This window comes from Eutrigla gurnardus, assembly GCF_963514095.1.
Source record: "Eutrigla gurnardus genome assembly, chromosome: 22".
Lineage (NCBI taxonomy): Eukaryota > Metazoa > Chordata > Actinopteri > Perciformes > Triglidae > Eutrigla > Eutrigla gurnardus.
The window spans coordinates 7,968,352-7,990,461 of NC_139933.1; the positions used below are offsets into that span (position 1 = coordinate 7,968,352).

The 22,110-nt window shown below is 38.6% G+C and overlaps 1 protein-coding gene and 3 long non-coding RNA genes across 4 annotated transcripts; all 4 read left to right on the plus strand.

The window, feature by feature from the left end:
- The first annotated feature begins 2,555 nt into the window (after positions 1–2,555).
- On the plus strand, positions 2,556–3,501 carry LOC311033295. The gene is made up of 4 exons (XR_014599252.1): positions 2,556–2,625; positions 2,730–2,804; positions 3,056–3,169; positions 3,316–3,501. It is a non-coding gene; the product is annotated as an uncharacterized lncRNA (long non-coding RNA).
- A 1,636-nt stretch (positions 3,502–5,137) lies between these two features.
- Positions 5,138–8,742, plus strand: LOC311033294. Its single transcript, XR_014599251.1, has 4 exons — positions 5,138–5,209; positions 8,052–8,126; positions 8,293–8,406; positions 8,557–8,742. It is a non-coding gene; the product is annotated as an uncharacterized lncRNA (long non-coding RNA).
- Positions 8,743–10,394: 1,652 nt separating this feature from the next.
- Positions 10,395–11,226, plus strand: LOC311033299. The gene is made up of 4 exons (XR_014599255.1): positions 10,395–10,434; positions 10,539–10,613; positions 10,782–10,895; positions 11,047–11,226. It is a non-coding gene; the product is annotated as an uncharacterized lncRNA (long non-coding RNA).
- A 582-nt stretch (positions 11,227–11,808) lies between these two features.
- LOC311033292 (ras-related protein Rab-5C-like) lies at positions 11,809–15,578 on the plus strand. The gene is made up of 6 exons (XM_084040607.1): positions 11,809–11,947; positions 12,883–13,207; positions 13,409–13,560; positions 13,801–13,923; positions 14,080–14,173; positions 14,680–15,578. Exons 2-6 carry the CDS (start codon positions 13,039–13,041, stop codon positions 14,805–14,807), a joined length of 666 nt encoding a protein of 221 aa, XP_083896733.1. The 5' UTR covers positions 11,809–11,947; positions 12,883–13,038; the 3' UTR covers positions 14,808–15,578.
- The last annotated feature ends 6,532 nt before the right edge of the window (positions 15,579–22,110 follow it).

Below are 22,110 nucleotides of genomic sequence, written 5' to 3' on the forward strand. Positions count from 1 at the left end.
AAAGACCAGAGCAAAAATTATTGATGGAACTGTACGAGGAGTACAAACCCATCATAACCAAAAAAGGGAATACTGTAGTGATAAATAAAAATCACGAGGCTGCTTGGGCAAGAATTGCCGAGCGATTTAATACGGAAGTACCGTTAAGAGTAACATGTTCTAATATAACACTGACTACGATTTCTCTAATGTGAGGATAGTGTAGAGGTGACGCGTCGGCTTTACACACGGCAGGCGACGGTTCAATTCCTGACTATAGTCGTTTCTTTTTCTTTCTTTGGCCGGAAGTCTCTCTTTCTCTCTCTTTTTTTTTAGATAGGCCTAAATGCAATACATTGACCAACTCATTTATCTCAACAATTTAATGAATACATTCAATGAACCTATTAATGAACTCACCTGAAAGGAATTAATGTGCCTTTGTCATTGGGATCTAAAACATGCTATTAATAATAACATCTTTATGTCTATCATGTTTTTGCAAGTTATATTTGGGTTCTGAGGAAATTGTATGACATATTTATCATAGTTAAAGTAAAATGTTGGTCTAATTCTCTGATCTAAAGACAATTATACAGGGGAAAAAAAACACACACACACATGAGTTATCCTAGCCGGGATGTGAACCTGCGATGCCCATAGGGCAGGTACGTCAGCACTCACCCAACTGGGGACTTTGGATAATAAAATGGCCAGTAGGTGTTAAACAAAATAATCGATTTATTCATATTTTTTTAATTGCAAGCTTGTATTCTTAGACGCTTAAGAAAATATAGTCTGTTTGTACTTCATATATGTAATTCTGGTCATTTTTGGTCTTTCACGTGACGAAATCACGAGGACTAGGCTTGGCGGAACCTTCTGCTGGTACAGTTGTTTCCGACAGACGGACTTCTCTGAAACCCCCGCTCAAATAAGCCTGATGTTTAGCCTGCCCCGGAGCAGGCTAGTTTGGTCGGATAAATTTCCATGGTTACTTAGCGGAGAGTCCCTCAAGTCACGTTGATGGAACGCAACTCTCGCTAAAGGTAGCGAGGCTTATCGAAATTAGCCCGGCTTTGCGCTTAGCGAGTTTGATGGAATACCCCTCAGGTGTTAACTGAACAAAAATGACCCCCCCAAATGAAACACAGAAGAACATATATAGTGGCTTGGCCAATCAATTAACAGAACAGGGGAAACCAAAATGGAGGTTAACTAGAACTAATATACAGCACCAACTAACAGACTCAAAACTCCCCCCCCCCCCCCCAACATGGCTGGAGATGGCCTGGCCCAACGATCAGGTGACCGCATAAGTCTTTCCTCCGCCCCTGGCCACACCTTTTGCCTCTCCTTGATAGATCCCAGCTGCACCACGGTAACTCAAAGAGATTAACACAAAACAAATAGTTAATACTGAAAATATATGGTATAAACTTTACAGTGTAAAATGTGTGCCTGCCATTTAAACAGTGTAAAGTTAAAAGAAATAAAAAGAAACTATCAAATAAATGGTGGTGTGTGATGAATGAATTGTTTGGGGTGTGGTCTACAAAAAAACTTAATTAGTGAAAATAACATAGGTGAGTGTGATATTACCGTGTGGCCCTGGCCATAACAATTACTTATTGGAATATTCTCCGTCATTAGAAACTTTAACATAGATTGTAGATTTGTACAGGATTACCTTCACTTACTCTTTGAAAAGATTGTGAGGCACATAGTTCAACTTCTTTCAGTTTCTCACTGATGAATCTCAGGACAGCCAATCATGCTCTTCTGACTTTTCTTGTCGTGGATGAGATGCAGCAAAGAGAGTGTATTTGCACTTTATCAAGTAGTGATCAATATATCAGTTTTCCTTTCTCTTTTTTCCAATAACTATCATTGCAATTGCATCTCCTATTGATTAAAATAAAATTAAAGTGGCAGATAATTTAAGTATAAAAGCTATATTTACCCCAAAAAAAGGGAGGAACGTTTAAAAAGTATTTGACTTATAAAAGTGCTCTGACATTGAATCATAACAATCCCACAAGGGAGATTCCTCAGCCTTGTGTCTCCTTGTCTCAGTTTCTCAGGCCGATTAAATTAAAATCATTCTTTTGCAACATGTCATAAAACTCCCTTCTAAATGAAGAATTTAATGTTTTACAAATCATGCTTTAAGTTATATTATTTTCACTCAAAACTTGTTTGTCTGATCATTTTAATGCAAGTTTGTTTTTGTTGAACAACAACTTTGATTTTGACAAATAATCATCAAATGATAGTGCTCATTCAACGTTGCCAACCGCCCCCTGAAATGCACTGTTGGGAAACTAGGTGTAAGTGCAACTTGTGCTCTAAAAGTGTGTTTATGCGAGAAAAATGATTTTAGACTGTAATCACTCAGATTCAAATATAACATTAAGATCATTATTAGTGGTGACAATATGACAAAAATATTGGTGTTTTCACAAATCATTTGATCCATAATGACTTTTGCAGCAAAAAAGTCTGGCCTTGATTAGCCTCTCTGTTTGTAAGTGAAACAGAAGACAAGTTAATGATACACCGGAGTTAACTGCACAACAAGTGGTCTTAAAAAGGAGGCTGGCAGTCAGGCAGCACACAGCAACGCTCCAGTGGAACAATTCACAGGTGGGATATCTTTAAGGGTTCTAATATGTGCATTATCTAAGTGCTCCCTGCTAAATATGGCTTTTGATTTCTCACACTTTTGCACCTTTGCTTCATTCATACAGAGATTGGTGTACAGACACGTGACAACATGAAGATTGTGATTCTTGCTCTTCTGGTATTAATGGCCGTCAGCCAGGGTGAGTTAAAGTACAGGACACAAAACAACCTGCTGTCCATATCATCGTAATAGAATGATATCCTGTTAAAACCCACATGATGACCAGCTCAACACCACTTTATTGCAGACACAGGTCCATATCATAGACATACATAATAAAATAGTATAAAAGGACAGTAACAGTAACTAAATAACAATACTTTGTGGCAGTGAATGTGTAGTAGCACTGGTTTGTATACAGTGGTTGAACATTTTCTTTTCTTTTTCAAGGTGAAGCCTTGAGGTGTAACTGTGAAGGCACCACTAAGGAATGTCCGCGCCCCGTGGAGCCCTGCGTTGGATCAGACCAAGTCTGTACCAGCATCATCCTTCATCCTAGACCCCGTAAGTATAATCTGTTCGCTCAGTGTGCTGTTCAGCTAAAACAACAACAAAACATAAGGGAAAAAAAACATTCATCAGTTCAGTGGCATTGCTTTTACTGCAAATTTGTCTAATAATCCGTCCCGTCATTTTCCATGTTTTCACAGATTTGAGCTACTTCAAGGGTTGCATGGCAGCAACTGACTGCGAGTTTGTAATTAATACAAAAGAGGCATCTGGCATTTGCTGCTCTGAGGATGAGTGCAACTGATCTAATGCAACACCTTACTAATATTAATAATGTGCTTTCATGTTTTGAATTATCATAATAAAGATGAAACAGTCGTAACTTCTGTCCTTTTTCTCTTTTTCCATTATTTATTTCCAATAAACACTTAGACTTTTGAGTTGAGAGTTATGTTTGCTCAAGCAGTTACTTTACTTTAATGGTTTTTTTTACTGCATTTTTGTTTGTCATAAGACTAATCAGGTGCCACTTCCTTCTGTCCTTATTCACACAATACGTTTCATCTTTGTTCAAATGGTCTCCGACATGATTCTCATCGTTGTTCGTTGGCTAAATCAAAATCTATTGTCCTGTGTGTCTTAGAACTGCTTCTACATCAAGACTTTCTTAATATTTTTTATAAAACCCTGATTTAAATTACATTTTGACCTCTGTTTTCCATTGTTTTGCTTCAATTTCTCATTCCTTGTCCTGATATTATTTTGTTAATTCACACTTACAATGTCCCCCTTGTAAAACTGGAACTTTTTCTGGAGAATTTTCTGCCACAGCCCTCAGAAGGAAGAACTCTTTGTGCTCAATATGAGTTGATAAATAAAAGTTAAACCCAGATGGTATTTTTAGAGTTAATGATGGACTGGATTTCCATTGATTGCACACATGTCCAAATAAAAAGGAAAGCTGGCAGCACATCTGAAGTACCAACACTCCAGTATAGCACATTACCAGGTGGGATATCTTTGTCTTGGAGGCATTGAAGGGGAGGTATATATTATTTTTTGGAATATTCTCCTTCATTAGACAATTTAACATGTAGATTTGTACAGGATTACCTTCACTTGCTCTTTGAAAAGATTGTGAGGCACATAGTTCGACTTCTTTCAGTTTCTCACTGATGAATCTCAGGACTGCCAATCACGCTCTTCTGACTTTTCTCTTTATTTATCCCATTGCACCACCGTGTGGTGGATGAGATGCAGCAAAGAGAGTGTATTTGCACTTTATCAAGTTGTGATCTATGTATCTGTTTTCCTTTCTCTTTTTTCTAATTACTATCATTGCAATTGCATCGCCTATTGATTAAAATAAAGTTACAGTGGCAAATAATTTAAGTATAAAAGCTATATTTACCCCCCAAAAAAGGGAGGAACATTTAAAAAGTATTTGACTTATAAAAGTGCTCTGACATTGAATCATAACAATCCCACAAGGGAGATTCCTCAGCCTTGTGTCTCCTTGTCTCAGTTTCTCAGGCCGATTAAATCAAAATCATTATTTTGCAACATGTCATAAAACTCCCTTCTAAATGAAGAATTTAATGTTTTACAAATCATGCTTTAAATTATATAATTTTCACTCAAAACTTGTTTGTCTGATCATTTTCATGCAAGTTTGTTTTTGTTGAACAACAACTTTGATTTTGGCAAATAATCATCAAATGATAGTGCCAATTCAAATTGCCAACCGCCCCCTGAAATGCACTGTTGGGAAACTAGGTGTAAGTGCAACTTGTGCTCCCAAGGTGTGTTTATGCGAGAAAAATGATTTTAGACTGTAATCACTCAGATTCAAATATAACATTGAGATCATTTTTAGTGGTGACAATATGACAAAAAATATTTGTATTTTCACAAATCATTGGACTCATAATGACTTTTGCAGCATCCACGTCTGGCCTTGATTAGCCTCTCTGTTTGCAAGTGAAACAGAAGACAAGTTAATGATACACAGAGTTAATTGCACAACAAGTGGTCTTAAAAAGGAGGCTGGCAGTCAGGCAGCACACAGCAACGCTCCAGTGGAACAATTCACAGGTGGGATATCTTTGAGGGTTCTAATATGTGCATTATCTAAGTGCTCCCTGCTAAATATGGCTTTTGATTTCTCACACTTTTGCACCTTTGCTTCATTCTTACAGAGATTGGTGTACAGACACGTGAGAACATGAAGATTGTCATTCTTGCTCTTCTGGTATTAATGGCCGTCAGCCAGGGTGAGTTAAAGTACAGGACACAAAACAACCTGCGGTCCATATCATCGAAATAGAATGATATCCTGTTAAAACCAAATAATGACCAGCTCAACACCTGTAAATGAATAATGTATCCAACGTGTCTGTTTGGAGCTGATATACAGTAACTAAATAACAATACTTAGTGGGAGTGAATGTGCAGCCCTGGTTTATATACAGTGGTTGAACATTTTCTTTTCTTTTTCAAGGTGAAGCCTTGAGCTGTATCTGTGGAGGCCTCCTTAAAAGATGTCCGAACCGCATGGAGCCCTGCTCAGGATCAGATGAGGTCTGTGCCAGCCTCTACCCTCCAAATGGACCCCGTAAGTATAATCCGTTCACTCAGTGTGCTGTTCAGCTAAAACAAAACAACAACAAAAAAAACAAGGGAAAAAAAAACATTCATCAGTTCAGTGGCATTTCTTTTACTGCAAATTTGTAAAAGTTGTCTAATAATCCATCCCGTCGTTTTCCATGTTTTCACAGGTATCATCAGCTACTACAGGGGTTGCAAGGATGCAACTGAGTGCACTACGTTGGTTGAATCAAATATGGCATCTGGCATTTGCTGCTCCAAGGATGGGTGCAACTGATCTAATGCAACACATGACTAGTAATATTAATAATGTGCTTTCATGTTTTGAATTGTCATAATAAAGATGAAACAGTCGTAACTTCTGTCCTTTTTCTATTTTTCCATTATTTATTTAGTAAAGCAGTTACTTTACTTTAATGTTTTTTTTTTACTGCATTTTTGTTTGTCATAAGACTAATCAGGTGTCACTTCCTTCTTTCCTTATTCACACAATATGTTTCTTTTGTTCAATTGGTCTCCCATAACGACATGATTCTAATCATTGTTCGTTGGCTAAATCAAAATCTATTGTCCTGTGTGTCTTAGAACTGCTTCTACATCAAGACTTACTTAATATTTTATAAGACCCTGATTTAAATTACATTTTGACCTCTGTTTTCCATTTTTTTTCTTCAATTTCTCATTCCTTGTCCTGATATTATTTTGTTAGTTCACACTTACAAGGTCCCCCTTGTAAAACTGGAACTTTTTCTGGAGAATTTTCTACCACCCAGAAGGAAGAACTCTTTGTGCTCAATATGAGTTGATAAATCACTCTGTTCAGGAGTAAAACCCAGATGGCATTTTTAGAGTTAATGATGGACTGGATTTGCATTGATTGCACACATGTCCAAATAAAAAGGAAATCTGGCAGCACATCTGAAGTACCAACACTCCAGTATAGCACATTACCAGGTGGGATATCTTTGTCTTGGAGGCATTGAAGGGGAGGTATATATTACTTATTGGAATATTCTCCTTCATTAGACAATTTAACATGTAGATTTGTACAGGATTACCTTCACTTGCTCTTTGAAAGAAGTTGAACTATGTGCCTCACAATCTTTTCAGTTTCTCACTGATGAATCTCAGGACTGCCAATCACGCTCTTCTGACTTTTCTCTTTGTTTATCACATTGCACCATCGTGTGGTGGATGAGATGCAGCAAAGAGAGTGTATTTGCACTTTATCAAGTTGTGATCAATGTATCAGTTTTCCTTTCTCTTTTTTCCCAATTACTATCATTGCAGTTGCATCTCCTATTGATTAAAATAAAATTAAAGTGGCAGATAATTTAAGTATAAAAGCTATATTTACCCCAAAAAAGGAGGAACATTTCAAATGTATTTGACTTATAAAAGTGCTTTGACATTGAATTATAACAATCCCACAAGCCCCCCCCCCCATCCCTAATGAATGTTTTGTACATTCACACATATCACAAAAGAAATATAAAACACAGCAAAGCCATAATCCAACAATTTCAAGGGCTTTAATAGTTTGATCAGCCAAACTAATATTTAAAGTGCAATAACATACTTCTCGAGAATGGTTAAAGTGTAATGAATCCAACTTTTAAAACATGCATGTAATAAATACGTCACTTTATTATGTTGTTCTATGTCCTGCTCCGGTCTGTGATACACAGCAGGGGAGGAGATTAAAAATAAACTTCAGTTTATGAATAAATGTAAATCTAAATGGGCATCACCGGATGAAATGTTGATCTTTTGTTGTCTGTTTACGTAAAAAGTGTTCACATCCACTGGGCTATGAGGATGAAGAATTTAATGTTTTACAAATCATGCTTTAAATTCTATAATTTTCACTCAAACCTTGTTTGTCAACAACTTTGATTTTGACAAAAAAAACAATCCTGTGACAACAAGGTCCCCTTACTGGCAACGCTCAAATCCCCTCTTGAAAAAGTCCCACTAATTACTCTATGTGCTAAATTGTTTGTGTGTCCTTTTTTTTGTTGTTGTTGTTTTTTTATCATCAAATGATGGCGCTATTTCAACATTGCCAACTGCCCCCAAAATGTACTGTGTTGGGAAACGAGACAAGTTAACAACAAACAAGTTAATGATACACCGGAATTTCACCAATTGCACAACGAGTGGTCTTAAAAAGGAGGCTGGCAGTCAGGCAGCACACAGCAACGCTCCAGTGGAACCATTCACAGGTGGGATATCTTTGAGGGTTCTAATATGTGCATTATCTAAGTGCTCCCTGCTAAATATGGCTTTTGATTTCTCACACTTTTGCACCTTTGCTTCATTCTTACAGAGATTGGTGTACAGACACGTGACAACATGAAGATTGTGATTCTTGCTCTCCTGGTATTAATGGCCGTCAGCCAGGGTGAGTTAAAGTACAGGACGCAAAAGAAACCTGCGGTCCATATCATCGTAATAGAATGATATCCTGTTAAAACCGAATAATGACCAGCTCAACACCTGTAAATTAATAATGTATCCAACGTGTCTGGTTTATATACAGTGGTTGAACATTTTCTTTTCTTTTCCAGGTGAAGCTTTGAGGTGTAACTGTGGAGGCACCACTAAGATATGTCCGCGCTCCGTGGAGACCTGCTCCGGATCAAATCAAGTCTGTGCCAGGGTCACCCTTCATGCTGGACCCCGTAAGTATAATCTGTTCGCTCAGTGTGCCGTTCAGCTAAAACAAAAAAACAGTAGGGGAAAAACATTCATCACTTCAGTGGCATTGCTTTTACTGAAATGTTTTAAGAGTTGTCTAATAATCCATCCCGTCGTTTTCCATGTTTTCACAGATTACAGCTACTTCAGGAGTTGCATGAAAGAAAATGACTGCACGCTGCTGGTTAACTCAAATGTGGCATCTGGCTCTTGCTGCCACAGGGATCTGTGCAACTGATCTAATGCAACATGTCTACTAGTAATATTAATCATGTGCTCTGATGTTTTGCATTGTCACAATAAAGATGAAAAAAACCTAACCTTTTTCAATGATATATTTCCAATGGTATTTAGAAACAACATGGATCTATTATATTATATTATATCATACCACTTATTCTCATCAGGAATGCTAACACAGGGAGAACATGCACATTGACCCAAACCCGGATTCGAACCTAGCTGCTCTTGCTGTGAGGCGATAGTTGTAACCACTACCACACTGTGCCACCCGTTTTATTATATTGCTGTTTTTAATTGCTGTTTTTAAATGTGCTGTATAGATATACTTACTGGAATTCGTAGCCACAATAATCCATCATAATTTACAAGTGAATTCATATTTCGTATTGATAACGTGAATCTGCAAAGTAATTTGTAATAAATATTGTCAAATAAATGTGGTGGAGTAAAAACTTCAATGCAGTCTTTCAAAATGTAGAGCAGAAGAAGGTATCATAAATTGGTTAATTTTATATATATATAAATATATATATATATATATCACACATTCGAGTTCTCTCTTCCTCTATCACATTGCACCACCGTGTGGTGGATGAGATGCAGCAAAGAGAGTGTATTTGCACTTTATCAAGTTGTGATCAATGTATCCGTTTTCCTTTCTCTTTTTTCCAATTGCTATCATTGCAGTTGCATCTCCTATTGATTAAAATAAAGTTTAAGTGGCAGATAATTTAAGTATAAAAGCTATATTTACCAAAAAAAAATGGAGAAACATTTAAAATGTATTTGACTTATAAAAGTGCTCTGACATTGAATCATAACAATCCCACAAGGGACCCCCCCCCCCCCCCCCCCCATTCCTAATGAATGTTTTGTACATTCACACATATCACAAAAGAAATATAAAACACAGCAAAGCCATAATCCAACAATTTCGAGGGCTTTAATAGTTTTATCAGCCAAACCAATATTTAAAGTGCAATAACATACTTCTCAAGAGTGGTTAAAGTGTAATGAATCCAACTTTTAAAACATGCATGTAATAAATACGTCACTTTATTATGTTGTTCTATTTCCTGCTCCGGTCTGTGATACACAGCAGGGGAGGAGATTAAAAATATGCTTCATTTTATGAATAAATGTAAATCTAAATGTGCATCACCAGATGAAATGTTGATCCTTTGTTGTCTGTTTACTTAAAAAGTGTTCACATCCACTGGGCTATGAGGCGTTATAGATGATATCAAGAGATTCCTCAGCCTTGTGTCTCCTTGTCTCAGTTTCTCAGGCCAATTAAATCAAAATCATTATTTTGCAACATGTCATAAAACTCCCTTCTAAATGAAGAATTTAATGTTTTACAAATCATGCTTTAAATTCTATATTTTTCACTCAAACCTTGTTTGTCTGATCATTTCCATGCAAGTTTGTTTTTGTTGAACAACAACTTTGATTTTGACAAAAAACAATCCTGTGACAACAAGGTCCCCTTATTGGCAACGCTCATATCCCCTCTTGAAAAAGCCCCAGTAATTACTCTATGTGCTAAATTGTTTGTTTGTCTGTTTGTTTGTTTTTTATCATCAAATGATGGTGCTATTTCAACATTGCCAACTGCCCCCAAAATGTTCTGTGTTGGGAAACGAGACAAGTTAACATCAAACAATTAATGATACACTGGAATTTCACCAATTGCACAACAAGTGGTCTTAAAAAGGAGGCTGGCAGTCAGGCAGCACACAGCAACGCTCCAGTGGAACAATTCACAGGTGGGATATCTTTGAGGGTTCTAATATGTGCATTATCTAAGTGCTCCCTGCTAAATATGGCTTTTGATTTCTCACACTTTTGGACCTTTGCTTCATTCATACAGAGATTGGTGTACAGACACGTGAGAACATGAAGATTGTGATTCTTGCTCTTCTGGTATTAATGGCCGTCAGCCAGGGTGAGTTAAAGTACAGGACACAAAACAAACCTGAGGTCCATATCATCGAAATAGAATGATATCCTGCTAAAAACCAGATGATGACCAGCTCAACACCTGTAAATTAATAATGTATCCAACGTGTCTGGTTTATATACAGTGGTTGAACATTTTCTTTTCTTTTTCAAGGTGAAGCCTTGAGGTGTAACTGTGGAGGCACCACTAAGGTATGTACGCGCCCCGTGGAGACCTGCTCCGGATCAAATCAAGTCTGTGCCAGGGTCAGCCTTCATGCTGGAACCCGTAAGTATAATCTGTTCGCTCAGTGTGCCGTTCAGCTAAAACAAAAAACACATTAGGGGAAAAACATTCATCACTTCAGTGGCATTGCTTTTACTGAAATGTTTTAAGAGTTGTCTAATAATCCATCCCGTCGTTTTCCATGCTTTCACAGATTACAGCTACTTCAGGAGTTGCATGAAAGAAAATGACTGCATTCTGTTGGTTAACTCAAATGTGGCATCTGGCTCTTGCTGCCACCGTGATCTGTGCAACTGATCTAATGCAACATGTCTAATATTAATCATGTGCTCTGATGTTTTGCATTGTCACAATAAAGATGAAAAAAACCTAACCTTTTTCAATGATATATTTCCAATGGTATTTAGAAACAACATGGATCTATTATATTATATTATATCATACGCTTATTCTCATCAGGGATGCTAACACAGGGAGAACATGCACATTGACCCAAACCCGGATTCGAACCCAGCTGCTCTTGCTGTGAGGCGATAGTTGTAACCACTACCACACCGTGCCACCCATTTTATTATATTGCTGTTTTTAATTGCTGTTTTTAAATGTGCTGTATAGATATACTTACTGGAATTCATAGCCACAATAATACATCATAATTTACAAGTGAATTCATATTTCGTATTGATAACGTGAATCTGCAAAGTGATTTTGTAACAAATATTGTCAAATAAATGTGGTGGAGTAAAAACTTCAATACAGTCTTTCAAAATGTAGAGCAAAAGAAGGTATCATAAATTGGTTAATTTTTTATATATATATGGTAATTATATATACAAATACTGTATATTTAACAGTGACTTGGCTTCTTTTGCCTCTGCTTTAGACGTCCCACTATTCGGCCATTTGATTGGTTGTCACATTGCATCACATGACAGATGAAACCAGGAAGTATTTTCGTTACACAAGGCGGAAGTGTATATTTTACTGAACCTAAAAGTGTTTAAGGCTAAGAGGGGGAAAGCATTGTTAACGAGGGGAAACACAGCTATTACGCACTATTCTCGGGGCGGAGTGGATATTGTTTATCGTCGTTGGTAAGAGCGCCACCGTGTTATTGGTTTCCTTTTAGTATTTTTCCTCGTTAGCCGAGGTTAGCATTGCTAACTCGTCACATCGTTATGAGCTTTAGCATCGCAGCTAACTTACAGATGTTTTTTTCTGTTTGTATCCGTTTATGCCGTCAAAGTTAAGAGCAGCGGGTTCGTCGGTTTGGTTGTAGGCTGTTATTGTTCTTTTCTCTATAGTTTAGTTATTAGAATGTGATGTTGACTTCAAAAAGATTGCGATGTCATTATAATAATAACTATGTCAAGTTAACGTTATGTGGTCAACTTTTGAACCTTTTGGGGTGTCTCACCTTTCAGAAACTGTTACTACCATTTTCATTCAGTGCAAAGTCGCTGTTGTCTGAGAACTTAATCATTTAACTACCGTTTAAAACATTTTTATTAATAGAGTTAGCCGGCTGGGTTTTAGGTGACCCCAAAGTAACACCGTTAGACATCATGGCAAAACCTCCCAAATTTACACTTCATCTATTTTCACTTTCATATAAGGCAGCAGATCTTCCCTTTTAAAAAGCTGCACCTGGATACGCCTTATCTTGTGCATCTCTTGAAAAATGACTGAAATGTTTAATAAGTTGACAGTTAATTTTCTGTTAACTGAATAATACTTTAGGCCCAAAACCTAAATGATAACTTTGCTATTTATTATAAAATCTGCAAGCTTCTCTTTGTCTTATATGTTTGAAAAACAAATAACTCAGTTTAAAATTGTTATTCAAACAAAACAACAGCAATAAGTTAATTATTTGACAAAGAATTTAGCAAATAATTGGGGAAAAGTGAAAGAAATTGATGAAATTCGTAGATATGACTATCATGCAACATGAAGAACTCTCGTCATTCCATCATTTTGTTGTTCTCATAAGTAGATCTGCTGATTTTCCTTGTCTTTATTTTTCAAGGTTCACCGGGTCACTCCACTGCTGCCCACCCAATCTGGTTTTTCCACACTGGGAGTTTAGCTTCTGACCTCGCACACCATCGGTGCCTGTGTGTCCAGTCTCGGCTTTCGTTAACCTGTAGTTTCAGCACATCCATTACAACCCCTGTCTCTTTCAATGGCTGGGCGTGGTGGAGGATCAACCAGGCCAAATGGTGCCGCAGCAGCAAACAAAATCTGTCAATTCAAACTTGTGCTGCTGGGGGAGTCAGCGGTGGGCAAGTCCAGCTTAGTGCTGCGCTTTGTCAAAGGCCAGTTTCACGAATTCCAGGAGAGTACCATTGGAGGTAAGAGACAAAAATATGTTGCCAAGCTTTTGATGGTGTGTGAATTTAAGTTGGCAAGCGATCTCAATTTAAGGCTCCTCTCACTAGCTCGTTTGGAGCACCACACTTGGACTCGAGTTGAGATATTGTTGTCAACATGATCGTCTTGGAGGCCCTGAAACATTAACATTGCACTCGTCTTCATTGCCCTGCTCTCCTCAGCGGCCTTCCTCACTCAGACTGTCTGTTTGGACGACACCACTGTGAAGTTTGAGATCTGGGACACCGCAGGTCAAGAGCGCTACCACAGCCTGGCTCCAATGTACTACAGAGGCGCCCAGGCTGCCATCGTGGTCTACGACATCACCAACACAGTAGGTTTCACCTGCACGAGTTACTTCAATGTTTTTAACTGCGTTTTTGTTTAATTATAATGATATAACTGTAAATATTAGAAAATCCCATGGCAGTGTATTGGGTTTGTTTGGAGACAGAGAGCAATAATGCTATATTAAAATATTCAAAGACACTCTTGAGTTTAGGTGATTTTGGTCTAAAAGTGTACTGTAAATGAAAATGTTTAGCATTATTAATAAAGTTTGTCGCTCAATTAGGATACTTTTGTACGCGCGAAGAACTGGGTGAAGGAGCTGCAGAGACAAGCCAGTCCCAACATAGTGATCGCACTGGCTGGCAACAAGGCCGACATCGCAAACAAGAGAGCTGTAGACCTTCAGGTATGAAAAGATTCAAAAATACCAACCGATTTAGCAAATTATTTCCAATATTCCCAGCTTTATCCTATTTACAATGTCATATAATTGTTTGAAACTTATCAGTACTGTAAATGTGTAATATCCTCAATATCTAAATGATGTTATGTGTTATGTTAGGAGGCACAAACATACGCTGATGACAACAGTCTACTCTTCATGGAGACCTCAGCCAAGACTGCCATGAACGTCAATGAAATTTTCATGGCTATTGGTAAGAATATAATTCTGCTGAATTACACACACACACACGTTTTTAACAAGACAACTGATGCAGCTTTCCTTACCTGATCTGAATTGAATAGGTATCTAAAGACTGGTGCCCACCCATGAATAACAATATTGCTACACATTAATGTTTAAACCTGGATGTCAGTGATAGCAAGACTTTTCTTCATAGGTAAATGTTATCATATGGCTATAATGCTTCATCCACAATCTAAAGAAACTACATTAAACCCACACAGCTCACTCAGATTAGCTCAGACCAATGACTTTAAAGGTTGTAAGTATGGTGCTTATTTTAATGGTTAGCATGTTGAACCAATGTGATGGAAGAATTTCGGTTTTTCAGACACTAAAATGCCAAAACACAGCTGCTAGCCTGCTGCTAACCCTTTTCCTGACGAGTTTCAATGAAGGGATGAGTGTAATCTTTTTTATGTATGTTGAATCTCTGAACTTCTATTAATTCCAACATCTGTGATCCCGTCTCTGCAGCAAAGAAGCTACCGAAGAGCGATCCTCAGGGTGGAACCGGACAAGGGGGGCGGACCAGGACCGGGGTGGATCTACAAGAAGCTGCTCCTCAGAGCCGCAGCAGCCACTGCTGTGGCGGCGGCAATTAGCAAGTACAAAACGACGAACTTAGTAAGCGAGCCCTGAACATCATTTTAAGGACAGCACGTAGCTAAAACCCAGAGAGGCAGGAGAGGGCAGAGCCACTCGCCACCCCTGCGCTTAAACTGAGATTACAGATGAGATTATCTGGATCCTCTTTGATTAAAGGAACTTTTTTAAAGAATCATAAGCTAGAGGGAATTACCAAGATCCCTCACTACTTCTCCCCTGTCTTTCCCCCCCGTGTACGCATCTATCTACCTCCCTGTTCATCTTTAGCTTCTCAGTTGATTGAATTCTGTCTTAAATGAGTTTTTGATGGGTGATGCTGAGAATGTTTGCATTTCCCGTGTGTGTGTGTGTGTGTGTACGTGTGTGTGTGTGCACGTCTGTGTGTGTGTTGTACATACGTGTACTGTATATTGGCAGTTTACTTTTCTACTCTTGTCATTCCCCTCTACATTGATCATCATTGTGAAAGATACAAATACCCAACTGCTAATGCTGAGATTGCAAACGACAGAGCAATTAAAGTTTTGTGTTTTTGTCTTATTGCAATTTAGGCCAGAGACATGACACCCTTATTGAGAAAGGTCTCGACTTTCCGTGTTGAAGCAGGCCATGATTTCATAGGCTACACATCTGAACGGTGGAGCAAATGCAGCCGTTTGCATTCGTTGTGTATTGATACCTGTAACCACAGAGTTGTTAGCCTTTTTTAAAGAAATGTGAAAATAACTTGTAAATCTAAAAAAGTAATAAATAACATGCAAGATTGATATTGTTTGAGTTGTTTTGCAGTGTAATGGTATGCCACTGGAGGGTCATTATTTGCATGTATGTTTTTACGACTGTTGGCAGTGCAGGTGGGTTCAAACCGCCTTGGTCTACAGCATCCTTAAACAGGGTTTTTAGGTACTTAAGATGCTATATTGACCCAAATATAAGTTGTTTCTTTGTTTTTCCTGGAAAATTCCACGAAAAAAATGTAGTAATGAGATGAAGCACTCAATTCCATTGATCGTTTTATAATCGGGACTGTCTTGTGTTCGGGTCAATACGATTCAGTCCAAATTCTTCATACGACACTGATAGTATATCTGTCTGTGTGTGCAGTGGAGATGTGCACGTTCATAATATGTGAGACTCCAAGTGTGGACAGATGGCAATGAAAAGTAAAATAAGTAAGTATTTGGTCACACTGGTGGTTTCTTTTCATCTTCTTCCGTAATAAGAAGTCAATTTTGTGAAAGATGGGGGGGAACAAAGTGCAGTTAATCACCTGACTGATTCTGGTTCATGGAGGGACGACAAGCTACTTTAATGAACTATATTGTTTTGTTAAATGCAAGTTTGATTCTTTAGAAATGTTCTTGTCTGGCAGCTGACATCTCTCCCTGCCTTCTCAAGGCTTCTCTTCAGTCTTTAGCTTGATTTGGTTACAAAATGAAGTAGCTTTGCACATTTTTTTTTATTCAGGACTAAATACACTGATCTGGAGCAAATTAATTTTGTTCCAATGTTTTAAATTAGCCCTGCTCTAAGCTTTGGGCAAATAAAAAAAAAAATCCTCATGAATAAATGGGCAACTGCTGGAAACGGATCCTTGATCCAGTTGCCTCATTCAGATTTCTGGCCGCATGCCTGGAATCTAAAGTCTAAACTGTAGTGAAATGCCTGAAATTATTAGACTGCAGGATCCTCATCAGTAAACCTTTCCAGCCACCAGATGGCAGCATATCTTAATCCAGGCTCACTTGTCAGAAATGGATCCTTTTGAATGTAAGTATTTTGAGGAATGAATAGCTGATTAATTATGCAAAAATGCAAGTGAAATTTAACACAGTCACCTTTTACAATTATATGCATACTTTGCACCATGTGTGTAAAATCCGTCTTGCAGAGGACTGGCACTCTAGTGGTATGCTTGATTTGTGCTCACCTGATTTGCTCATTTGAAAGCAGGGTTGCTCTGGGTTAATGTGGGTTAATGCAGCACTGCCCTTTGTTGTGACGAACAGTGCCCTTTTAATAGAAGTAACTGGTGCTCTTTGACGTTTTAAGTCCATGAGCTAAATAAACAATAGGATATATTAAACGGTGTCTATAAGTCCTCCCTGTATGAAGGTTATGACATTTTGTCGATATGTTTGTTTGTTCCAGTCGGTCAAAGTGCAGAAAAATCTGGTTACCAATCAGGTTTTTCTATGTGCAAATTGAAAATGAGAGAAGGTAGGTGTGAATGCAGTTTGTTTCTTTTGAGAGAAGAAATAAGCCCCCCCCTCCCCCCCTCTAAATGAATAAGAAGCGACAAGCATTAAATGGCACCCTTCTTCAATCCAGCAGACTCGGGGGCTGACGCAGTGGACTCTTTCCACAGGAAATATTAATGAAGGAATATGTTTACTTTTAAAGGTGCAGCAGATTGAAGTCCGTTCTGTTGGTCTGACGCTTGATGTAAAAGGAAAAATCCACCATGTAAAGATTTTAACACCAGAAATTGGTTTAGACTGTCTTTTTAGGCTGCCAGCCTTGTTCCTGTGGTTTTGATGCCTCAAACCTAACATTAAATCCACTTTTAAAGCCATTTGAACAAACACACACACACATACACATACAGGCACACACTCGCCTCAGAGACGGGCTGTGTTTCTGCCAAAAGAAGCCTCTCTGTTCACAGTAAATGATTTCTCATTTGTCGAGCTGTCAATCAAGATGCGTTCTGTCAAAAGGGAAACTCATTTCATACTTGGCCTCTGTGAATCATAATGGTGTGAGAGCTGGACTGAAATTGACTGCGTTTAGAGGAGGAGATTTGCAAAATAAAGGAAATGTGCCCTGAAATAAATGCGGTCCTTGTTCCGCGTTCACGTTATCGAACGTGCAAGAAATGAAAGGCTAAAATGGCATGGTTGTAATAGTAATAATACTTCTTTTTTTTTTGCTTTACTACTGTGATGTAATGTGTTTTGCTTGCGAAAGCAGTGGCCCAATTTTATTACAGTTCAAAAAGAAACCATTCCACATGCTCGCTCCGATGGATTCTTTCTATCTTCCTGGACAGAAAGAAATGTCATTAAATACCAAGGGCACCGGGACGCCGTATCTGGATTGCATTCTGTGGTTTGAGATGTCCGCTGATAGTGGGCCCTATGTGTAATGCGGTGCAATAATTGACTCTTATCTAAAATGGAACATCTAACTGTGTTGCCAGCTGACAGGATGCTATTGAGGAGGGAGCACAATAAACCGCTGTTGAATGGATAGTGTTTAGTTTAAATATCTTGCATTACGCTGCATTGTATTTGCTCTGTTTTACTGAACATTCACACCGTCTCACATATTGACTGGTGATTATGTCTAGTCATGCAGTTGAAGTGACTTTTTGTCACCTTTGTTTTCTTGGTTCCTGAGACAAAGTATTCAGATTTTAAGGGAATAACATTTTGGGGAATGGGCTTTTTTGTTGTTTTTTTGCAGAGAGTAAGATGAGAATATGAACTCAGTATGATAAATATGAAGCTACAGCCAGCAGACGGTTAGCTGAGCTTAAAACGGGGAATCTTTTGTTACTTTTGGAGACCAAAGATACCAAACTGAGGTTGGACAGTTAGGCTAGCTATTTCCCCCCGTTTCTGGTCTTTATGCTAAGCTAACTTGCTGCTAACTGTAGTGAAGTGGTGCAGGGATTATGATGCCTTCAAGTGGTATCGGAGCTATGATCGAGACAAGTTGGCGACTTAACACCCCCTTTAGTCGTAATTCCGCACGGGAGACTCGGGAGATCATTTTGATTCTCGAGTTCCCGAGTTTGGATGACGAGAACCTTTCAACAACAAGAGGACAGATGCAGTAGTGGATGGTACGTAAATCTTTATGTTTTAACAATGCAACAATTATTAGCTGAAGGCAGAATTAGTCCTAAAACTCCAGAAATTATTTTTTTTAATGGGTTCGATGACTAAAATGAGATCTGCGGTTGACGTGGCGCCAGAAAATGCACCATCTAAAGTATCAGCACAGCTGACGAGGGAGAGATTTTTTGCAGCCTTGCACTCTATTGTATGGTCAAGAGGTCAACATATAGGCTTCACTTGTAGGATTTTAGAAATCTATCAAAGGGCTTGTACTTGGTGCAGGATTTTCATTGTTTTTATTTCATCTTTGATGTCTTTTCATGATTTTTACTCAAAACACCTACAATGTTTTGATGAGCCTCCTGAATTTTTAATAGCCGTCAGCCTTCATAACAGTGACTCACAAATCCCCAAAATGTAAGAACATCTACCCTTTGACACTTTCTCTTCAAGTATCATCACCTTCTAGTTGTTTAATCACTGATGAGAGAGTGGACTATGCGGCTTTGACCCTAAAGGATAGAGGGAGCAATGGACAATGATGTATAGTCAGCACATCTTACCCAGGATGCATTGTGATCTTTGATCCTCAGTCACTTTTCTGAGAAGCTTTCAGCATCATTTATTCTCAATTGTTAGCTCTGCCTGAGAGTAATTGTGTTGTTTTACGCTCCCTCAGACTTTCCCATATTCACTCTGAATATGTCGGCATATGATGTAGGTTTGTTTGCACAGTTTCCAAGAGAAGTGAAGTAATGCATATTAAATGAGCACTGTGAGGGACACATCGCATGTCTCGATGACTAAAGGTCTTTCAAAGGGAGAGAGAAGGTCAGGTAAAGTAATAAAGTCAAAATAAAATGTTATAAATGTCTTCTCATGTATCATTATAATAGAAATCAAATATTTAATGACTATCAAATCAGTGGAAAAATGCAATCAGAAAGGACACACCCGACATGTTGGGCATCTCCGTCACGCGTTGCTACTTGTCACGGGTCATTAGAGGTCATGGTTGACTTCATACCTCAATGCAATTATACTCAAATTAAAACTCGTATTTTCCTCATCATTACATCCACAACGATGCCATACATGGATCTTTACATAAAAATATGTTTACATTCACCTTTACCTTTTCTGTATTATTTCTATTTGATTTTTGATTTTTTTTTTACATTTTTTCACTAGAATGTGTAGAATGTGTAATCACCCCCCACCCTCTCGTCAAAACGCTTTAGGATTAATACACCACATTATCACAGAAGACTTCTGACTTTGGAGAAAGCACAGAACAATTTAGAAAGATCCATTTCATGTCCTGTCATTTGTCATGTTGAGCAGAAAGGATTCATTTTTCCATCTTACCTTAAATGTATTTATTTTAATGATGAAGACCAAGGTATCACTGATGTCTTCTTAGAAATAAATGGTCAAAAAGCTTCATGCATCACCTGCTGCAGAGGTGGAGTCGGAGGTTGATTATTGTGCTACTTTTTATTGTGTTCTAAGCTGTGACTTGCCGTCATTATCCGGCTCCATCTTTCACAAAGATGTTGTATTCTTCTCTTCCACATTCTCGCTCCTTTTTAAAAAACATTTTTATTTAAATAAACCACTCACATCCTCCAAAGTGCCATCTCAATCAAACTTTGAAGTCAGAAAACGTTGCCATGGTGACCAGGCCAAATTGAAACGTGACGGCGGGTTTCTCGGTAATTCTGGGACCAGAGGGATAAAAAAAAAAAAAAAAAATTGTCCTTTAATGAAAACACTCGAGTTGATGATGGAGCCGAGCGCTTTAACTCGCGTCAACTTTGATGCTCGATTGAACTCGAGCTTCGTGGAAAAGCCAGCAACTAAATACACCTTATAAATCCGACCTAAAAAGACAGGAGGCTGAGTCCACTGTTGTGCGAGTATCCAGTCTGAGCTGGCTTAGCGTGTATCTCCGCGTATGCATTGTTTTCTTTTGTTTCCACAAACACAAGCAGAGACTTCGATGAGCTGTGATATCTTACACCCTTGTCTCTGCCTGTTTGTGCACATGGGGCGTTTTATTTTTAGGCCGGCTGCCTTGTGGCGGGGTCAACCAGGGTGCCAAAGAACTTCAATGAGAAGGACATAGCTCAAACTCCAAGGTTATTTCCAACAAGCATCCATCATCATACGGCTGACAGCTGACCCAGACACACAGGTCGACCATGGCAAATTCAGGCATGTGTGCCGGTGTCACTGTACTCCCCGAGTTCATCTGCAGGAATCCGCTTTTGAACGCGGCCCAACAATACTAATGAGGGGCTCTAAAGGGGGTGGAATTGTGAAGTGATGGCCGGTGATAGCCCCCCCACCGGCCCACAAACAGGACCACAAGGTGAAGAGGATTTGACATGTCAGAGTAGTAGGCTACAACATGTTCATTTGACCCCCTTAAGCAAGTCATCTTGCTCCAAGTGGCTCTCATGTCCAGATTTGAATAGATTCAAGCATGGGTATTAGTATTGTTCCAAGGTAAGGTGAAAATATGTACGTTCACTGGACAAAATGAACAAATAATAGAAGATGTTTTCTTTAGAATGAGGTCCTGACCTTTAGTCTGCACACCTTTAAAGGGGTGCTTACGTATGAAGACCATCTAATTCATCTTGGAGGCAGAGGTCATCTTCTGTCAAACCTGGTGGTGACCGAAAAGACTACAAATCCATACCTTTCAAACTGGAGGTAAGGCAGTTGCAATCCAGTGGCATTATGGGAAATGTAGGATCAAGTGGTGGACCCATAATGAGCACTAAAGGGACAGTTCACCCCCAAATCAGTTTTATGTACAGCTAAAAGAAAATAGTTCCTACATGAGACTGCTCACAACAAGGTCTGTGGATTATCTTGAGTAACTGGGTCATGATTTCTGCTTTGAGTCTGCATTGCTGTTGAGGATTTGAATTTTTTTCTTTCTTTTGGGCGCTTTGAGCACCATAGCCGAGTATGCCATTACCGGAGAGAAGGCGGATATCTCTAAAGCCGATATCTTCAAAACTAGGTAGCTCACACTGAAACCATCTAGACTGATACAAAGCCCTACAGGTTAGAGGGAAAATCTGTGATTTTGATTTTGGGGTGAAGTGTCCCTTTAAACTGAGCCCAAAGGCACATCGGTTGTTATCATAAAAAAAACATTTTTATCATAAAAACTTTTTTATTTGTGTACAAGTCGGCTTATATGCATGCAGACTGTACAGAAACACTCATCCATATTAATTTAGAGTATATTGAAATGTACAGAAGAAGAAAAAACATGGAAATGCTGCATTATCCTCTACATGTCTAATCACGTGACATTGGGGGTTATAAGTTAGTCACGTAGTCTTTTCTTCTTTTTAAAAACGTGTGTTATTCTCTACTGTTGCTTCCGCTCTGTTTTGACACCTGCTGGTTTCATTTGTCCTCTCCTTCTCTC

Coding starts and splice junctions, on each gene's coding strand:
- LOC311033292 (XM_084040607.1), top strand. CDS start 13,039: ATGGCTGGGCGTGGTGGAGGATCAACCAGGCCAAATGGTGCCGCAGCA. Junction 13,561..13,800: donor TCTACGACATCACCAACACA/GTAGGTTTCACC, acceptor TCGCTCAATTAG/GATACTTTTGTACGCGCGAA. Junction 13,924..14,079: donor AGAGAGCTGTAGACCTTCAG/GTATGAAAAGAT, acceptor GTGTTATGTTAG/GAGGCACAAACATACGCTGA.